Source organism: Narcine bancroftii, chromosome 9 (assembly GCF_036971445.1).
Source record: "Narcine bancroftii isolate sNarBan1 chromosome 9, sNarBan1.hap1, whole genome shotgun sequence".
Lineage (NCBI taxonomy): Eukaryota > Metazoa > Chordata > Chondrichthyes > Torpediniformes > Narcinidae > Narcine > Narcine bancroftii.
Genome location: NC_091477.1, coordinates 108,190,790 through 108,211,289, shown reverse-complemented (window position 1 = coordinate 108,211,289; position 20,500 = coordinate 108,190,790). Strand labels below are relative to the sequence as shown.

Sequence of the window (20,500 nt, the reverse complement as noted above, 5' to 3'; positions counted from 1 at the left end):
TTAAGGAAGCCAGCATAGATATGATGAGCCGAGTAGTCTCCTATGTTGTAATATATATGATAGAGGCATGCACAGAACATTTTTGCAGTGGAGTACATCAGGGGTTGGTACAAGAATTGCTTTTGTTAATTATGTTAATACAATTTAATCATTTGCCCTTTAAATAGGGTGCTGTCCATAAGTTTGGAAGTGACAACTTTGGAGATTCAGAGAACTGTGAAAAGAATCTTAATAAACATACAAAGATATGAAGGGTAGGATGGTTAGTGTAATGGTTAATGCTATTTCAACACCAGCTACTTGAATTTGAATTCAGCACTATCTGTAACAATGCTGGAGAAACACATACTTTATAGAGCCAAGATAAAGATACATAATCAGTGTTTCAGTCTGAGCCCTTCATCAAGGCTGAGCAAAATGTGCCTGAATAAAATGGTAGGGGGAGGGGCAGCAAGAGGTACACTGGCAAGAGGTATTGGATGAATAAAGGAAGGAGGGCACAAGAGAAAACAGGGAGTGGCATAGCTCTGAATGAAGAGGGAAGGGGTGTAGAGCCGGAGAAAAGGAGACAGGGATAGGGAAGAGAGGGAGAATGGGGAGTAGTCCAGCAGAAACTGGAGGTCGATGTTAGAGGTTGGTGAGTAACAGACTGAATATTATGTGTTGCTCCTCAAATTTACGGGTGGCTTTGGTTTGGCAGAGGACGAGGCCATGGATAGACATGTTGGTGTGGGAGTGGGGTGGAGAAATGAAGGGTGGCTACTGAGAGATCCCTATAATTGATGCAGATCAAGAGTCTTTTGCCATTTTCCTACATTAAAGGATAATTTACACAAAATAATTAATCTACCACACATCTTTAGAAAATGAGAGATGCTCAGTGAAGCTATCTCCCAGCCTGCGTTCAGTCTCTATAGAGAAGGTTGCCATGGAGCACGTTGATTATGTATCTTTATGTTTACTCTATAAAGTACGCTGTTTAACCTGCTAAGTTTCTCCAGCATTGGGTTTTTACTTCAATCACTGCATCTTCAGTGTAATATATTTCTGTTTTATTACATGACAATAAATAGTATCTCATCTAAAATGAGAAGGCACAATTTTGAATGGAATACAAGAACCAAGAGATTTAAGATGGGTGTATAGTTGAAAGTAATCATCTGGGTTTCCTCTGGGTAATTTAAACAGCTACTGTAAATTATCCCTTCATGTAGGTAAATGTCAGAAAAGTCAAAATAGGAATTAGATAAGTGATATAGATAAATAGCAGGACCCCAGGGAAATAGGATGAGGATAAATGAGCTGATGGGATGGTTTTGCTGGGAAACATCGGACAAAACAAACTCCTCTGCATCATAATAAATATTACTATACATCATTTTCAGGACCCCATCTTTGTGTCTAAATAATATCTTGAGGTTCTTTCCTCTTTTATGCTATTGTTTTCATCCAAGATTTTGGATTTTTACCCTTTCATGATTCACTCTAATATGTGTTTATCTGGTTCAATCCCAAAGAATAAGCCAGATAAAGAAATGGTCGGATGAATATTGTGAGTTGCCTGGGGCCGTTTTTATTCAAGACATTATACAAAAACAAATGATCCTCCACCTCCATGTTGATTTCCCCTCAACAAAAGAAATCTCTTGCAATATGAATTTAAAATGTGTGCACCATTACCAAAGGCCCTGGAATTGCAAACACTGAAAATCTGCACTTTTGTCCAGAATTGTCTGTGCTAAAAGGCCAGACTTTCACTGGTCCGTGCCTCTTGATTGGAGTTCAGTGGCATGACCAGTACTTACTGTCTGGCCGCTCCAACTGTCCCGTGTTTAATTCCGGGGCTCTGTGCGAGTTTGCACATTCTTCCCGACCGCTTCACTTCTTTCCACAGCCCAAGGCTGGGCATGAATTAGATAACGGTGGAATTTCTAGAGTTCATGGTAAGTAAATGGGAGTTTCCATGCTTTTGTTTACGACGACGTGCTCCAATTTCATGCTTTAACGGAGAAAGGGCTCTACAGCGTAAATTTAAGTTGTCATCATTTATGGTTTGAAATAATTCCAGCAAAACGAGTTGTGAGGCCTCCGTGTCTCTGAGTAAAGTGGTGGTGGATAATGTGGCCTGGGCTGGGATTCGATCGTGTCCCCAATTCGACTCTCGGCTGCATTATCAGGCCCGGACGCCGCCACCTGCGACAAACGCCCTCCCGGGACAGCTCCTTCCCACAATCATCCTGCTCCAGCTGCAGGTCCGGGAGCGACGCCAGGCCCGTTTCTATTTCTTCTGCCCAGCGATCCCCCGGGTCAGGGCGCGCTTCAGCCGGGCCGCCGTCTGGCTCAGGTCGCCGAGGCGCCGGTCCAACGCCTCCCGGCCGCTCAGCTGCAGTCGCGTGTAGGCGTACACCGTGACCTGAGCCGCCCGTCGAAACGGCCGACTCTCCGACAGCTTCTCGATCAACTGGGGGTTGTTCAACAGCACGAAGAGCAGCCTCCGCAAGACCATGGTCGCCCCCGGACCTCAACCACGTTAGCCCTCGGCCGCCGGGTCCGTCACTTTAATGGTTCCGTCACTTTCCATCACGTTAGCACTCGGCCGCCCGGTCCGTCACTTTAATGGTTCCGACACTTTCCACCATGTTAGCACTCGGCCGCCGGGTCCGTCACTTTAATGGTTCCGTCACTTTCCATCACGTTAGCACTCGGCCGCCCGGTCCGTCACTTTAATGGTTCCGACACTTTCCACCATGTTAGCACTCGGCCGCCGGGTCCGTCACTTTAATGGTTCCGTCACTTTCCACCATGTTAGCACTCGGACGCCGGGTCAGTCACTTTAATGGTTCCGTCACTTTCCACCATGTTAGCACTCGGACGCCGGGTCCGTCACTTTAATGGTTCCGTCACTTTCCACCATGTTAGCACTCGGCCACCGGGTCCGTCACTTTAATGGTTCCGTCACTTTCCACCATGTTAGCACTCGGCCACCGGGTCCGTCACTTTAATGGTTCCGTCACTTTCCACCACGTTAGCACTCGGCCGCCGGGTCCGTCACTTTAATGGTTCTCGTCACTTTCCATCTCGTTAGCACTCGGCCGCCCGGTCCGTCACTTTAATGGTTCCGACACTTTCCACCATGTTAGCACTCGGCCGCCGGGTCCGTCACTGTAATGGTTCCGACACTTTCCACCATGTTAGCACTCGGCCGCCGGGTCCGTCACTTTAATGGTTCCGTCACTTTCCACCATGTTAGCACTCGGACGCCGGGTCCGTCACTTTAATGGTTCCGTCACTTTCCACCATGTTAGCACTCGGCCACCGGGTCCGTCACTTTAATGGTTCCGTCACTTTCCACCATGTTAGCACTCGGCCACCGGGTCCGTCACTTTAATGGTTCCGTCACTTTCCACCATGTTAGCACTCGGCCGCCGGGTCCGTCACTGTAATGGTTCCGACACTTTCCACCATGTTAGCACTCGGCCGCCGGGTCCGTCACTTTAATGGTTCCGTCACTTTCCACCATGTTAGCACTCGGACGCCGGGTCAGTCACTTTAATGGTTCCGTCACTTTCCACCATGTTAGCACTCGGACGCAGGGTCCGTCACTTTAATGGTTCCGTCACTTTCCACCATGTTAGCACTCGGCCACCGGGTCCGTCACTTTAATGGTTCCGACACTTTCCACCATGTTAGCACTCGGCCGCCGGGTCCGTCACTTTAATGGTTCCGTCACTTTCCACCATGTTAGCACTCGGCCGCCGGGTCCGTCACTTTAATGGTTCCGTCACTTTCCACCATGTTAGCACTCGGACGCAGGGTCCGTCACTTTAATGGTTCCGTCACTTTCCACCATGTTAGCACTCGGCCACCGGGTCCGTCACTTTAATGGTTCCGACACTTTCCACCATGTTAGCACTCGGCCGCCGGGTCCGTCACTTTAATGGTTCCGTCACTTTCCACCATGTTAGCACTCGGCCGCCGGGTCCGTCACTTTAATGGTTCCGTCACTTTCCACCATGTTAGCACTCGGCCGCCGGGTCCGTCACTTTAATGGTTCCGTCACTTTCCACCATGTTAGCACTCGGACGCCGGGTCCGTCACTTTAATGGTTCCGTCACTTTTCACCATGTTAGCACTCGGCCGCCGGGTCCGTCACTTTAATGGTTCCGTCACTTTCCACCATGTTAGCACTCGGCCGCCGGGTCCGTCACTTTGATGGTTCCGTCACTTTAATGGTTCCAATTTAACTCATCGACATAACAAAACCGGGCCCTTCTAATCCGCGCCGAACGAGGGTTCTCACTAGCCCCAGTGGACCTGCGCCCCTCCTGTCTAAGTTCTTCTTAAATGTTAAAGTTGAGCTCACATTCATCACTTTAGTTGGCAGCTCGTTCCAACTCTCCCACTGAGGAAGATCACCCGAAACCTGTCCCCTTTCGCCCTCTGGTTTGGATCTCACCCACTTACTCACATTTACTCTGCCCCCCTCATGGTTCTCGATCTCATTCTTCCACACCCCAGGGAATTAAAATCTTAACAGTTACTGAAGCCAGGATAACATTCCAGTAAAGCTCTGCACTCTCTCAATCTTATTGATCTCAATCTTATTGATCTCAATTTAACAGGTGTCGGTTGTTTTTTTTTCTAATCGGTGCACACGAGCAGGATAAACGAATGCAGAGGAGAATCTCTCAGGATAGGGGTGATTACTCCGTTAACAGGGCTCCAAGCCTGCGGATAAATACGTGGGGACTGCACCAGGGAGCGGGAGATCACACGGACGCATTTGGCGTTGGACCGGCCGCTGGGTGGATTGTTCCCGGTGCTGGAGTTGGGCTCGTTGGAGGCCGAAGTCATATCAATGTCGCTGAACGCCCTCAACAGCGATTCTCGCGTGGAGCTGAGCGATTACCGAGACCAGCATTTTCGGGTAAAGAGTCCGCGATGCTCCCCCAAACCCCCTCCCAAGCGTTCGGGATGGGGTTAACGGTTCACCAAGGAAGTCTGGAGAGGCAAAGATGTGCTGGAGACGTTTAAGTAGGTCACGCAGCATCCATAAGAAGTCGGGGGTGAGGAGAGGGAGGGGGGTGAGGAGAGGAAGGGGGGTGAGGAGAGGGAGGGGGGTGAGGAGAGGGAGGGGGGTGAGGAGAGGGAGGGGGGTGAGGAGAGGGAGGGGGGTGAGGAGAGGGAGGGGGGTGAGGAGAGGGAGGGGGGTGAGGAGAGGGAGGGGGGTGAGGAGAGGGAGGGGGAGAGGAGAGGGAGGGGGAGAGGAGAGGGAGGGGGAGAGGAGAGGGAGGGGGAGAGGAAGGGGGAGAGGAGAGGGAGGGGGAGAGGAGAGGGAGGGGGAGAGGAGAGGGAGGGGGAGAGGAGAGGAAGAGGGGGAGAGGAGAGGAAGAGGGGGAGAGGAGAGGAAGAGGGGGAGAGGAGAGGAAGAGGGGGAGAGGAGAGGAAGAGGGGGAGAGGAGAGGAAGAGGGGGAGAGGAGAGGAAGAGGGGGAGAGGAGAGGAAGAGGGGGAGAGGAGAGGAAGAGGGGGAGAGGAGAGGAAGAGGGGGAGAGGAGAGGAAGAGGGGGAGAGGAGAGGAAGAGGGGGAGAGGAGAGGAAGGGGGGAGAGGAGAGGAAGAGGGGGAGAGGAGAGGAAGAGGGGGAGAGGAGAGGAAGAGGGGGAGAGGAGAGGAAGAGGGGGAGAGGAGAGGAAGAGGGGGAGAGGAGAGGAAGAGGGGGAGAGGAGAGGAAGAGGGGGAGAGGAGAGGAAGAGGGGGAGAGGAGAGGAAGAGGGGGAGAGGAGAGGAAGAGGGGGAGAGGAGAGGAAGAGGGGGAGAGGAGAGGAAGAGGGGGAGAGGAGAGGAAGAGGGGGAGAGGAGAGGAAGAGGGGGAGAGGAGAGGAAGAGGGGGAGAGGAGAGGAAGAGGGGGAGAGGAGAGGAAGAGGGGGAGAGGAGAGGAAGAGGGGGAGAGGAGAGGAAGAGGGGGAGAGGAGAGGAAGAGGGGGAGAGGAGAGGAAGAGGGGGAGAGGAGAGGAAGAGGGGGAGAGGAGAGGAAGAGGGGGAGAGGAGAGGAAGAGGGGGAGAGGAGAGGAAGAGGGGGAGAGGAGAGGAAGAGGGGGGAGAGGAGGGGGAGGGGGAGAGGAGGGGGAGGGGGAGAGGAGGGGGAGGGGGAGAGGAGGGGGAGGGGGAGAGGAGGGGGAGGGGGGAGAGGGGGGGGAGGGGGAGGGGGGGGAGGGGGAGAGGGGGGAGGGGGAGGGGGGAGGGGGGAGAGAGGGGGGAGGGGGAGGGGAGAGGGGGGAGAGGGGGGAGAGGAGGGGGAGAGGGGGGAGAGGAGGGGGAGGGGGGAGAGGAGGGGGAGGGGGGAGAGGAGGGGGAGGGGGGAGAGGAGGGGGAGGGGGGAGAGGAGGGGGAGGGGGGAGAGGAGGGGGAGGGGGGAGAGGAGGGGGAGGGGGGAGAGGAGGGGGAGGGGGGAGGGGGGAGAGGAGGGGGAGGGGGGAGGGGAGGGGGGAGGGGAGAGGAGAGGGGAGGTGGGGGGGCAGGTGGGGGGGAGGGGGCGGAGGGAGGAGGGGAGGTGGGGGGAGGGGAGGGGGGAGGGGAGAGGAGAGAACCCTTGTGGATGCTGCAGGATCTGCTGAGTTTGATGTGATGATGAACTTCTTTCCCAAAAGTCACAAAACGTTTGGAATTCAGAGTTTTGGTGGCCGAGTCCTTCACTGTTCCTGGGGCTTTTGGTGCCAAGCTGGAAGTTATTTCCGGACCTTTTTCGCCTCGTTTTCACACCCCTGCACGTTACATTTTTTAAAAAGTTTCATTTTTTGTGACTCCAATGGTGCATCTCAACGGGAAGTTGGTCATTTTAAAAACCGTATGGGAAACAGAACGGAGGTCAGGGGAGTGACCAGATGCCGTCCCGGCAAGGGTATCAAATTGCTGCATAGTATAAATTGGGGTTTTAACACCGTCAAGTTGTTGAGGACTATGGGGAGTAGGCAGGAAAATGGAGCTAGAGCGATGATTGTGCTGTGTGGTCAGCCTGCACCTGATCACGCAACTGACCCACGACTGCATCGCCAGATCCAGCTCCAGCAGCGTCATCCAGTTTGCAGATGGCACGACAGTAGTTGACCTCCTCAGCAACAGTAAGTCGCAATACAGAGATGTGGAAAATGTCAACTCAAGTCTCAACATGGACAAGACTAAGGATGTGATTGTGGATTCAGCAGGACCAATAATGACCACCCTCCCTCCATTGCACATCAGCAACCCTGTAGTAGAGAGTGGAGAGCCCCAAGTTACTTAGAGGTCACTTAACTAGTGACCTATTGTGACACTCAACATCTCACTTGTCAGGAAAATGCAACAGGCTACAGGGCACCATTATGTCAACCTTTTATAGAAGCTCTATCAAGAGTGACCTATCCAACTGCATCAGTGTGGGAGAAAGGATCACTGGTGATGTGATCTACCAGGATTGTTGTCTGAACAGGGGGTGCAAAATCATTGAGGATCCCTTCCACGCAGCATCTTCCAGCTGCTCCCGTCGGATAAGAGATACAGAAGTTTCAGAACCAGGCTGAGAAACGGCTTCTTCCCAAGGGCAGTGAGAGTGCTGAATGACCAAAGGAGCTGCTCACAGTAACCATCCAAAACTCTCATATTCATGAAACAATGTCTATTAATTTATGTGAATACTGGCATTCATGTGCATTGTTTGTATGTGTGTTAGGTCGGTTGCGTGCCTGCATGTTTTGCACCGATGACCAGAAAACACTGTTTCATCAAGTTGTTCTTGTACAATCTGATGACAATAAACTTGACTTGATGACTGGATCTTATTTATTGATGAAGTAAGGTCATGGGGGTCAATGATCTATTGTTTCCTGTTTCTAATGCAAATGAAGTGTTGGAAACATTTTGCTGTTAATGTTTTGGATCTGAGACCTCATCAGTGCTGGTAAAGATAAGTTATGTTTCAGAATCAGAAAAGAGATTGGTAGATTGACTGAGACCAAATACTGTATATTTCAGTGTACAAGATGACCCTTAAAAAGTGCTCAAAAATCAAGGGTAGTCTTGTACACCAGATACGAAAATGAAACCTTAAATTCAACTAAAAAAATGCTTGATGTAGAATTGGCGTATAAGATGACCCTTGAAGCATTTCCCCACACCTGCTATCACACACCCAGACATTTTACAATTGTAGAGCCCGAGATCCTCCAAGCCGACACATAGCTGTGGTTCCTGCACCAAGCAGCAAGGCGACTTCTTCAAAGCGGACGGCACTACACCTGATGTTGAGAATGGAGTCAGTCATTGACTGGCTGCAGCCGATGCTGAAGACTTAGACCCAGCTCTGTTTGGTATCTTCCTGACTAGAAGTGTTTTTTTTACTTGCTTAGTTTAAAGATTTATTAATTGGCGATTGGGGTGTTGTAACAAAGTTTAGGTTGTTACTGGGCGGCTCGCACGCCAGTCTCTGGCAAGTTCTGTGCACAAAATTGAGGGAGAGGGTTGTCTTGTATGCCCGATATGATAAAACCATGAAATTCAGGCTGAAAATAGGGACCCGGCTTATCTGAAGGTCATCTTGTATGCCAAAATATATGGAAGGTTAAAAGTGGCAATTAGATTTTTTTTTTCCTTCATAGCAAGATTGGGACATTGCCACCAGGTCAGACGATAACAGAAATAAATGAGCCAAATGATTTCTGACAGTAATGGCCATTTTCTGATGGAGACAAAATTAAAGAGTGAGTTACCAATTTCTAATGGCTGGCACCTGAACAATCTGCTGGTGACTGGCAAGTTGCAAACATTGGACCAGGTGGGCCATATTCTGATCAACCATACTCAACAAGTAATCCGAGAGCAAATAACACTGCTTAGAACCTGATCAGAGGATTCCTACTGCGAGCCTTGAATGTTTATTATAAGATTTGTGGTTGTCTCCGACCCCAGATAATTCAATACTTATTCCCCACAAATGTGATCATCCTCTCCTCAAGATTCAAAGCAATTAGGAGTATATAATCAACGCTGAGCTTGGCAGTGACTTGGATATCTCGTGGTTGAACAAAAATTATTTCACCCAAAAATTATTTGTTCATTCTCACTTCCCAGGGACATGGAGTCTACCTGCATTGAACTTGCGTAGACCAGGTACAGACTTAATTAGCCAAAATGGTGCATTGATGATCTGAAACTTTTCTGTGATTATTTCTATGTCAGAAATTGCTCATTCCGTCCTGGAGACTTGAGGACAGGAATACATGTTGACATACCAGTGTAATATTGAAGGAATGCTGTACAATTAGAGGGGCTTACATTGGTTGAAATGTTGAACTAAGTCATATTTGCTATTTGAGAGATGTAAAATGCCCCATATATTTGAATAATATTTTTTGTTGTATTGTGATCTGGCCAATATTAATAGAATAGATTTCAGAAGTGGGAGATCTTAATAACTTCCTGCCTACATGTTGTATAATGTAATTTTCACTTGTAGGTGAAATTTAAACTAGGAGATATCACCTCAAGATTCAAAGGAGTAGATCTGGGATGGAACAGATTTTTTTCAAGTAGCAAATCTGTAGAATTCTCTACCAATAGGAAGCAGTAGGAGTTGCGTCATTAAATCTATTTGACTGATTTTTGCATCGTAGGGGAATGAAGGGTTATGGGGGGGAAAAAAGGTGGAGTTGAGTTCATGGCCTGGACAATCATGATCTTAATGGCAGAAGGCCTAATTTTGCTCTTATTTCTTGAAGATTTATTTGCTCATTATCACATTGCTATTTGAGGTTTATTGTACACAAGTTGTCCTGGAACTTTGCAGAATCTACTCACTTATATTTTGTGCATTCATCTGTGATGGATTTAATTTTAAAATGGCAGATAAAAGATTTGCCTCCCAACATTGCTGTACTTCCTGGAGCATTATGTGCTCCAGTCCCTGACGTTAATGTTGGCGATTAATTACATTTTGGCCCACTCATTTGGGAACTGCGGAAAAAGTGGAGGAAAATTTCAATACTTTTGACAGTGTAATCTGAACAACTGATTGAGGAAACCATTTATAAGTGAGTGGTAGGACTTCTTCCTTATTTCATGGGGACACTTAAAAGGTGATGAGTTTTTGGCAACTTATTAGGGGAGATTTGCCATAAGGGTTTGACCTGAAGTTAGTTTTAAACTATTGATCTTAAGGGAAGCAAAACTGTGAATTTATTTTCCTGATACTGTTATTTTAGACATAGATCTATGAATGTATATTTGTTTCCTGTGTCCAAATGTAAATTGTATTGTTTGTTTTGAAGGGAAGCCAATATGAACAGATCAAACTGTTGAGGCATAGCTGTACCCTCTATGTTGGGAATATGTCATTCTACACAACTGAGGAACAGATCTACGAACTTTTTTCAAAAAGTGGAGATGTTAAAAGAATCATCATGGGTCTGGATAAAATCAAGAAAACGTCGTGTGGCTTCTGTTTTGTGGAGTATCTTTTCACTATGAAGTTCCTGTCTTTATTTCTTTCCTGAATAAACCACCATGTAAAATACAAGATTGACATCAGCATGTTTTGTATTGAAACGGGAAAAAGGCATTTAGCACCAAGTTTTATCTGTCCTTCAGTAGATGATAGCAAATCAGGAAACGCTAATTCGCCTTGTTTCTGTATCCCTTGTTAAAGACAAGTTCTTGTTTGAATGGTGACATATCCTTAACTAATTTAATTGGATATGACACACGTGCAGACGCTGAACACTGCATGAGATTTATTAATGGAACGCGTTTGGATGATCGCATTATTAGAACAGATTGGGATACTGGCTTCAAGGAAGGTAGGCAGTTTGGCCGAGGAAAATCCGGTGGTCAGGTATGTGGTTCGTTTTTTATTATGTGATCCTGAGAAATTGTAGCCTCTTTTTAATAATGAAATGAAAATTTCAAGCTTGTGTTAAGAGCATTTTGGTGTTTATCAGCAAAATAATAAAAACAGTCCAGGATTAAGAACGATTGGGAGTGTGGTTGGAATAGAGCATTCAAATAGAGGGATTGGAATACAAGTCTAAATTTTGTGCACGACATTGTTGAAATTGAAGATGGTACACAGAAAGTAAAGTTAAATTCTCATTTTTATCCTGATAGGGATCTATTATGTGATGAGTGTATTTATATATAATTTTTTTTTTTTTTGAAGCGTCATTGATTCATGTGTTTTAGGAATATCCAAACTTAGAACATACTTGGAAAGATAATTTCCAAACTTCATCAATGATTCTTAAGACTAAATTAGAACCATGCCCTTTGATTGTTTTATTTGGTTTCTCTCCTAGTTTTTGCTTCGTTGATAGCTAGATGAGCAATTTTGATTAAGTAGAACGTTCACATTCAATGGTTACATAACATCATGTCTTATTTAAATTTGGGGGAAAAAATTAGATATCAAATTCAGACTTTTGATCTTTAATGTCATAAGATGTGGGGCTCATTCATGGATTATTATCATAAACTGAGGATTTAAGTGGTGTGGATGCTCTAGGGATTCCCTGTTTGGTGTCTGGGGGCCGTTATTCAATTCATATTTATAAAATAGATACAGATAACCTTGTTTAGAGAGAGGGAGTAGATTAGTAGGGATACACTTTTTTTCTTAAGACAAATAAGTAAAGGGGGTTTAAACTATGGATCATAATCACAGAACATGATCACATCAGAGAAGTAGAAAATATAAAGAAATTTTATGTGTATTTGTATAATTTTTGTATTTAATATCATTTTTGGACATGCTATGATTTAATTGTTTAATTATTGTAATATAGAATTTTCATGTAGAAAATAAGTTGTACTAACTAGGTTAATTTACAATTGATTTATGTTATTAGTATAACTTGTGTAAAAGTTTTTTTGTTATATTTTAAAGAAAATAAAAACACAGGAAAAAAACTTATTGTCATTGTAGGGCACTAAAGTTCATCCTTTGTTGCCAGGATATGACTGTAATTTATAAACACTGGTATTATAAACTATACAAAATGCAGATTCATGAAATCAAAGAGGGCTGAAAACGTTGAAGCAGTACATGTGGAGAGGGAGACATGTCATTCCCTTGGGATCTTGTGATAAATAGGCTGCCTCATTCCTGATCAAAATTATTCCCTTTACACCAGTTTTCATTGACAAAGTTATATTTAAACAAGGTGGATAGTGTAGTTTTCAGTTTTGTATCATGTTCTCTGACTGCTGAGCAATTTTGTTTTTGATCTTTAATTTTCTACAGTAAGGTTGGTGGGAAGAAACAGGCAAATGTAGTTTTAAGACCTGGGAGTGATTAAAAACTGCTAATGCTAGAATCTCAAGTGAACAAGGCTGAAGGGACTCGGCAGGTAAGGCAGGAACTGTAGCTGGAAATTCCCTGTCCATATTTCAGGTCAGGACAAGAGCATCTTTGCAATTTTTAAGATTTGACATGTGAAAAGTTCACTAAATGTAACAATTCTTCCTTGCTTTTGTTTTAATGCCACTATCACTTAATACACTGTATTCTCTATTTGCTTCTGTTCAGGTGCGTGATGAATACAGGAGAGATTATGACGCGGGCAGAGGTGGGTTTGGAAAACTGGCCCAGATGCAGAGAGTTCCTGAACCAAGGCAGAAATTCTAGTTTATAATGACTTTCCCTGTACATTTTGAGATAGCAAAGCTATTCTCTTCCTAGAAGTCTGATTTTGAAGCAATCACTGACTATAGCTTTGAACATTTTATTTTAAATAGGCTCTGAAGTCTGTCTTGGAAGAATAGTTTCTTCAGTAAATTGTAAAGTGGAAATCAAACCTAATAAAAACTTACTGATGGCCTTGTAGAATTGTTTGCCCTCCATATTTTGCAACAACTCTGTGCTTATAAAATGATAGAAACACTAAAGTCCACTCAAGATTTAAGAGTTTGGAAATTGTCAGTGGTGCAAATGGATCCAGAGAAATCCAAATCTGATCTTACAATTTTGCTTCTATTATCTTTCCTTGTTCTATGTTGTTTAGTCATAGAATCCTGCAGCAAGGAACCATGGGCACCTTTAAGAGTGCAGCCATGTTATTAATTCTGCTTCCCTTCCCTTCTGTCTCTTTCCTGAATAAATGTTCATCGGTAGCTGTATTATCTTAAATACAGTTACAATGAAAGTTGACAACTTGATAGATTTCAAATAATATTAAGTCTTAGTGTCTATACTTAATTGACTGAATGATTACATTGTTGCAAAGCTTCTGATTTGAACACAAAGCATGAATAAATAAAATGAAATTCACTGAACCTCTTCAAGCATAACTAATCAATAATTCATCTTTTGTTAAGATGCTCTTTAAATAAGCTATTTTAAAAACAGCTACACAATTGTTCCCACAATCCTCTCAACACTAAAACTAAGGAACAAGAGAGCTGAGAAGCAAACTTGCAACTTTCCTAGTGAGAAAACACTTCACAGCCTTGTAAATTCCCTCCCCAATGCCTATATTTACTGAGTTTTGGTGATTATATTAACCCAAAGCATAATAATTATCAAAAAAGACTAACAGTTTAACATTGGGCAAGCAGTAGACTGCAAACACTTTCAGATCACCTTCAAAAGAAAAATGATTTCTTCCATAATTTATGGTTTTAATAGCTGTGCCTAATTACTTGCCACCTTTCAGGGCCTGATCATGTTAAAACAATCATTTGTTTTTAAAAGCTGAGTCAATACTAACCTTATTCAGTCAACTAACCAAAAAATATCTGACTAAATGATGCAACCTTACTCTCGAGAAATGGAAGGTTTAGAGAGAATAAGAGTAACAAAGAAACGATTAAATACTCAAGAACTTTATTGTCCAATTCCATAACAACGTAGACCTAATTAAAACCTTGAGTTAAAAATCTCTACCGTACATTTTGTTATTGCACTAATATAAATGTAATATTTTTCACCTGGCCATACAATGCATTGCCGCTGCTAAACTCTATGAATGTAGATTTTATACAAGATCACAAACTCAGCTGGCATAGCCTTCATAGAGATTCTGAAAATTTAATTTAAACATTCCTGGATTATGAAAACAAAAATTCCAAGTAAAGGCTATTTATTTCCAGAATCCAATCCATATTCAACTTTCTGGAGTTAAAAAGTGAGCAAAAGGAGAATTTCTGATTGAAATACTAAGGAGACTCTAGCCTATTTAACTATGTATTTAAATTTTAATATATTCCACAAGGGTTTTAGTCTTAAACAATTGGAATAATTGATTGTTACAAAGCATTTGAATATGAAAACATTTTGAATTCTGGAATTATTGAGTGCAAACAAACTTCAGCACAGTTTTGAAAATCTGAAATCCAGGTGCAGGGTCAATCCTGAGCATAGTACAAGGATAGCAATTGACACAACCATTTTCAAGTGACCACTGTTTAGAATGATTCCACACTACTCAATTTCTATAATTCCTAATTAGGAGAAGATGAAATTCCTATCAATCAGATACCAGCTTTATGTTTATATATCACATAAATCAACTGTGACAAAAATAAAACAATATTACTGAAATACAGGATGACTGAAATAGGCCGAGGACTGTAGTATAATGGACTAAAATTTGTGATCAAATCCCACATTGACGTTTTAGGAATTAAAATTTTTATAAATTAAAAAAAAATTCTCAATTATCCTTTAAAACAAAGCTATGTTCTTGGCTGTTCTGACCTCACAACTGCAATTCCATACTTTTGATGATTCATATCCCCTCAGTTTGGTACAGGGCCTACTTATGACAAACACTGGTGCCAACTGCCTTGCCAGTAATGTTCAGGTTCAGATAATTAAAAAAAAAATAAAGAAACTCAAAGGCTGCAAATGCTGAAATCTTGAGCAGACAAAGATTTGCTGGAGGAACTCAGCAGGTCAGACAGCATCCACGGGTAGTAACGGTCAGTCAACATTTAGGGTTAGGATCCTTTATCAAGACCAAGATAAACAAAAAAAGTGAAATGGATACATGGTTGGGGGAGGAGGCAGGGCTGGGGCCAGAGTTGATAGGATGCAGGTCAGAAGGTGTGAGAGGAGGCGAAACAGAGGGAGAGACGACTGGGGATAAAGGGGAAAATAATAGGTACAGGAGCAGGTGGAGATGGAAACATTGGATGGGAGTGAGAGCCATCCAGGTTTGCAGTAACTGGAGAAGCCCTGTGTGCACCTTCACCTTTCAGAATAAAACTTCCAAGTTAGCAGCAGAAAGTAACATACACAAATCAATACTATTTTGTTTAATCAGAAAGAGGAAATATTTTCTATCACTACTGATCCAGGCAAACTTGCACATCAACTTTGAGAATGGATTATATCCAACCCTCACAAAACTATTCCATTGTTTCACTAATTAAATGGAGAAGCAACAGCTTCACAGAGGAATCCATTGTACATGCATGTGAAAAAAAATAGATGGGAATGTAGTTTGGGTTAAACAAGATTTACAGCACTGACTGAAGAATTACTGCTTTTTTTAATGAAATAATTTTCACTTTTAAACATGCTGCGGCTTAACACAATGATCTTATGGCCATTAAACATCCATGATAACAGCGAAAATCTCCCTCGTGGATATGAAGAGGGGCTCTCATTTATTAACATCGGGGACAATTTCTACACTAAGAATTTAGTTTTCTCCCTGCTAAGTTAATGTCAATTTGACTACCTCCTTTATTCAGAGGTTCTCAGACGATGGGAAATAAGGAAGTCTAAACTTCTAGACGACGGCTACATGCAATTTGTCCAGCAACAGGGCAATGAAGCAAAGTTGTGCTTTTATCACATCTGAAGATGTTTGGGCCATGCACGTAGCTGGAGGGAGGTAAACAATGCCACTGGTTCTTCAGTGCTCCCTGCCTTATTCCTTTTCTCCTTCCAGATCTTATAAAACCACATTGGCCATACTTATCTGCTGGAATGCATTTTCCTGTGAGAAGTTTCAGTCAGCTTCATCCTGCTTGCTCACTCCATGAGCTTGCACTCACACAGTTCTCTGTAGATCAACTTTCTTACTTCAGGCATGTCTTTTTGAGAAAACTGAAAGGGTCGTCCCAGAGCCAGGCACTTGCAGTACTAGATGGTTAATGGAAAGAGTGTCTGCATCAAAAAAGGTATCAATAACTTTAACAAATTATGCTTTGAAATACTGACATGATTGGGAAAATAACAATAGTTACATCTACACAAATTCAACACCAGTTATTCATGCAGCAACTCTGTATTTCTCTGAAGCTTGTGTAATCCTAACGATTTTGCGTACATCGAGAGAGCAACAAAGTGAATGAATTACTAACATTATTTTGATGGATTGGCTGAGGGAATAATTTTCGCCAGGTTGTTGGTGTAAATTGGGTCTAAATGGCACGATTGACGACATTGTCCAGTATCTTTACATGCTTTGTAAAATGCTAAAAATTTTAGTTTCAGAATGCAGACCTGACAACTTAATTCCTATTATGCGGTAATGCGAGGAAACACTAAGTTCATTTAACTTGTCTTCTGAAATTCTGATGGATTGGTGCATTTTTAGCATTTTCTATTTTATGTAAGATTCCTAGTATTTCAAATTTGATTTATTTTACCTGCTTCATAACCACAATAGAGCATTTATTAATTACATTAATTTAAACATTTTATTGAAATATAAAAGCACCACATAAATAACAACCTTTATTTATTTTGAAATTCCACCCAGCTGCTTCCAAAGTTACAGTAAAGTGGGATCTGTGTGGAATGTGTAGAGATGCTCAGAAAGTTCTCTTTAGTTCAATGAAATTAAACTCTTTATTTCCCCTCTGGTTGTGTAGGTGATTAACCAATGCTAGGAAACAGTTAACTTGGACCTTTGGTCTTAGGAACCTCAAACATGAAAATAATTCAGTTAAAGTCCATTACAAGTCTTAAAAAATAAGACAAAATAAATGTGATCCACTTGAGGCAGGTTCCTGATCCTATAATCTAGGTCAGATACAAATTTACAGACTCTAGAGCACCATACGGATTATAAAATGTACTGCAAACAGCAATGATCTGATCCCTGCTGTGTGAAATCTATCCAAAAGCAATGTGGAGGTTGAATATTGCTGGCAGTAAATAGCTTCTCCTTCAGAAGCAATTTGAACATTTTGTTAGTCACTATGCTTCCTAACCTCTCATTGTAATTGCACATTTAAATCAGGGAAGACAAGAATAAGAACTGCAGATGCTGGAATATATGCAAAACAATGAGAAACAGGGGTACTTAATGGGCAGCAACCATGGGGAGAAGTGGTTCATCAACATTTCGGGCCAGTATCTTTATTTTTAGAAAAGAAGGAATGATATAGCAAGCATAGAATGGAGAGTGGCCAAGAGATGATAGGATACTGGACAGGACAAGCTGGGAAAGATAGTTAGATGGGGAAAAAGACCATTGCAGGGCAAGGCAACAGCGGAACCTGATTGGGGGGGGGTTATCTAAAATTGGGAAATTCGATGTTTGTACCATATTTGACAAATGTGATTTATTGTTTCTCATGTTTACATTTGGCCTCATCCTAGCAATGGATGAGGCAGAGGACAGTCAAGTCTGTAAAGAAGACAGAGTGTCAGCCTACCTGAAGCACAAACACACCACAGTCGCTATCATTTTTCTGTTGAGGAATGCACTAGGAAAGAACAATACAGGCATTAAATAAAGTAAACCAATAGCTCATTTAAAGTTCTAAACCTTACACCAGTCATGACAATTTTTTAGTTTCTATTTTTGAAATTCTGGATTACTGTTGTTCCTATGGGGTTAAGAGTTTTAAGCCAACCCCAGCAGAAAATGGCGTGTTCAATTTACATTGCTCAGCCAAACCTACAAACCAAAGAAGTCTCTAAATTGAAGTAACTCTTATCAAACAGATTCAGGATAGATAACTCAATGCAATCTCATTTAGATTGTGCATCAAAATTCACATTAAAAACTTAAATAAACCTATCTATAGAGAATGAAAAATTTCAAACACTGAAAACTAAAGAGCAGTTTAAGATTTACAAAATTTACTGGTGATAGCATTTTCCTAAATCCTGTTATGTGAAATGGTAATCCTCACCTCTCAAAAATGATGTCAAGATCGAATAGCATAAGGGTCAGCTTTTGCAAAACTCTAAAAATATACATTGGTATTTCAATGTCCATGGAAAATAGCTTAGCTATTTTTAATAATGCCTAATGAATAGGTAGGAAAATGAGCTGCAAGGAGGATCTGTTCCATTTGCCTACTGCAGCCACAGGTCCTTGTCAGATGCCATCTCACTGGCACTGCACAAAACTGGAATACCTGGGCAGCAAAGATGCATACATCAGGATGTTCTTTATTGACTACAGTTTGGCATTCAACACCATCACCCCTCAATACTGATCAGCAAACTCCAAGACCTGGGATTCAACACCCCACTGTGTAATTGGATCCTGATTTCCTCACCTCCAGACCCTAATCATCGAGGATTGGTCTGAGCATCAATCTGCATCAGCGCTGGAGTGCCACAGAGCTACATTCTGAGCTCCCTGCTCTACTTGTTTTACACCTATGACTATGGTATGGCAACAGCACCATTTACAAATTTGCTGATAATACCACAGTAGTGGGCTGTATAAAAAGGGGCAATGAGTCAACATATAGAGGAGATTGAAAACTAGGTTGAATGGTGTACTAACAACAACCTCTCACCAAAGGAAAAGCAGATCTAGTGATCATATGGGGTTCAGAGGTGGAGAGGGTGAGCAAATTTAAATTCCTGGTGGTCATTATATCAGAACATCTTTCCTGACCCAACATACTAATGTCATTGTGAAAAAAGCCTCTACTTCCTCAAGAGTTTGAGAGGTTCAGCATTAGATAGCATTGGAAACCTTGGCAGACTTCTACACGTGTGCAGTGGAAAGTGTGCTGACCAGCTATATCACAGGCTGGTATGGGGGCACCAATACCTCTGAGCGGAAAATAGTGAAGACAGCCCAGTACATCACAGGAAAAACCCTCCCCACCATAGAAAAAATCTACAGGAAACGCTGCTGTTGGAGAACAGCAGCCATCATCAAGGATCCACAACACTCAGGACACGCTCTGTTCTCTTTGCTGCCATCAGGAAAGAGGTATAGGTCCTACAAGACTCATACTTCCAGTTTCCAAAACAGCTGTTATTTCACATTTTTTTGTTTGCATTTCTCTCTTTGTACACACATCTTTTTCTTGACATTAGTTTAAATAGAAATTCTGCCTGGCCTGCAGGAAGAATCTCAGGGTTGTATATACGGGCATGTGAAGTTTCCACATTTTTAAAATTGATGTTCTACTTTTTAAAAATGATTGAAGTTTGAGTAGAGACGAGAGTATGTCACTGTGTACATGGACTAACTACAGACAATAGCACAGCATTGGACTCAAGGCAATGGCATTAGTATGGACCTCCTGCATGGCAAAGTACAATGTTACTCATCACGGAAGTTGTGTTCCTGCTAAAACTAATTTTTAAAAGACAAGCATGACATTTCCACCCCTCGTTGGCAACCCATGGTGTTTATTCCTCATGCACAGAGTCTATGGTACAAATTTCCTGTGTGTTCCCAACCATGTGATCCTGCCTGAGACAAGGATGCTTTCCCCCTTCCCAAGGAGCAACTAGCCTAGGAATGCACAGCAACTCAAAGGTACTGGGTGGCACAGGCTTGAGTTGCAATGCCTGTCAAATAGCCCAGCGACATGGTTGGTAACCCGGAGAGAAATAAGAGCGACTTGGTAAGAGGGCTCACTCAGCCAGACTTTGGCCCATTTGGATGGCGGTGGTGAAGGAAAACAAAAGGTTATGATGCTAACTGAAACACATCCTCTTTAGTTTTTAAGATCAAGTTAATCAATGACGGAATCATTTTACCAGAATAGCACGTTTCAAGTAGGATTTGAAGATTATTTTTTTTCTGTTTCGCAACGAAACAATTGACTCCTCTGGAGGTCATGCTAAGGGAAGGAAAAGAACCTTTGGGTCGAATTTGTCGCAGGACATGTTTATATTATAAAAGTCTTCCTAAATTTCATATTTGAGGGTTCAGAGCAAATTTGAACAATGTTTTTCTCGATTTTTTTTCACACTGTTATATATTTTTAATCCCAGTTCCTTGCACGTCAGTGTGGACTCATCATCTTTGTACTGACACAGTCTATAAGACAATGTGCAAAATCTATGTTAAAATTCCACAGCAGATTAAATCCCCTGTTCACCCACAATCTCGCCGTAACTCCTCTCCCCATCCCCCACCCCAACATCCGCTTCCGTAAAATCCCCTGTATTTAATTTGCAGCCGCTGTTAAATTCCCCATTATTTAAAATTCCCCATTTATTTATTTTGCCTTTAGGCTTTTTTTTTTTACAGAGGTGCCAGAGCGACACTCTGGTGAGCTCTGGCAGAACAGCACCCCTGGTTACTACTTAG

The 20,500-nt window shown here is 43.0% G+C and overlaps 2 protein-coding genes across 7 annotated transcripts in view; one reads left to right on the top strand and one right to left on the bottom strand.

Annotated features, from left to right (window-relative positions):
• The first annotated feature begins 4,771 nt into the window (after positions 1 to 4,771).
• On the top strand, positions 4,772 to 12,852 carry ncbp2 (nuclear cap binding protein subunit 2). Its single transcript, XM_069897243.1, has 4 exons — positions 4,772 to 4,927; positions 10,301 to 10,487; positions 10,730 to 10,863; positions 12,553 to 12,852. Exons 1-4 carry the CDS (start codon positions 4,859 to 4,861, stop codon positions 12,649 to 12,651), a joined length of 489 nt encoding a protein of 162 aa, XP_069753344.1. The 5' UTR covers positions 4,772 to 4,858; the 3' UTR covers positions 12,652 to 12,852.
• A 979-nt stretch (positions 12,853 to 13,831) lies between these two features.
• The window catches only part of senp5 (SUMO specific peptidase 5), a 31,259-nt gene continuing 24,590 nt past the window's right edge, over positions 13,832 to 20,500 (bottom strand). For 5 of the 6 annotated variants that reach the window (XM_069897239.1, XM_069897238.1, XM_069897240.1 and 2 more), the window contains 2 exons: positions 17,640 to 17,690; positions 13,832 to 16,116 (listed from right to left, as the gene is read on the bottom strand). In XM_069897239.1, coding sequence (XP_069753340.1) covers positions 16,006 to 16,116; positions 17,640 to 17,690 — 162 coding nt within the window. In that variant the 3' untranslated portion in view covers positions 13,832 to 16,005. Of the gene's footprint in view, positions 16,117 to 17,639; positions 17,691 to 19,535; positions 20,028 to 20,500 lie in introns of those variants that run through there. The other variant, XM_069897241.1, reaches the window with a different exon arrangement.

What these genes read in the sequence shown, in the direction of transcription:
- ncbp2 (XM_069897243.1), top strand. Translation starts at nt 4,859, where the DNA reads ATGTCGCTGAACGCCCTCAACAGCGATTCTCGCGTGGAGCTGAGCGAT. An exon ending in ACCGAGACCAGCATTTTCGG is followed by an intron (nt 4,928 to 10,300) that starts GTAAAGAGTCCG and finishes TTTGTTTTGAAG; the next exon opens with GGAAGCCAATATGAACAGAT. An exon ending in CTTCTGTTTTGTGGAGTATC is followed by an intron (nt 10,488 to 10,729) that starts TTTTCACTATGA and finishes TAATTGGATATG; the next exon opens with ACACACGTGCAGACGCTGAA.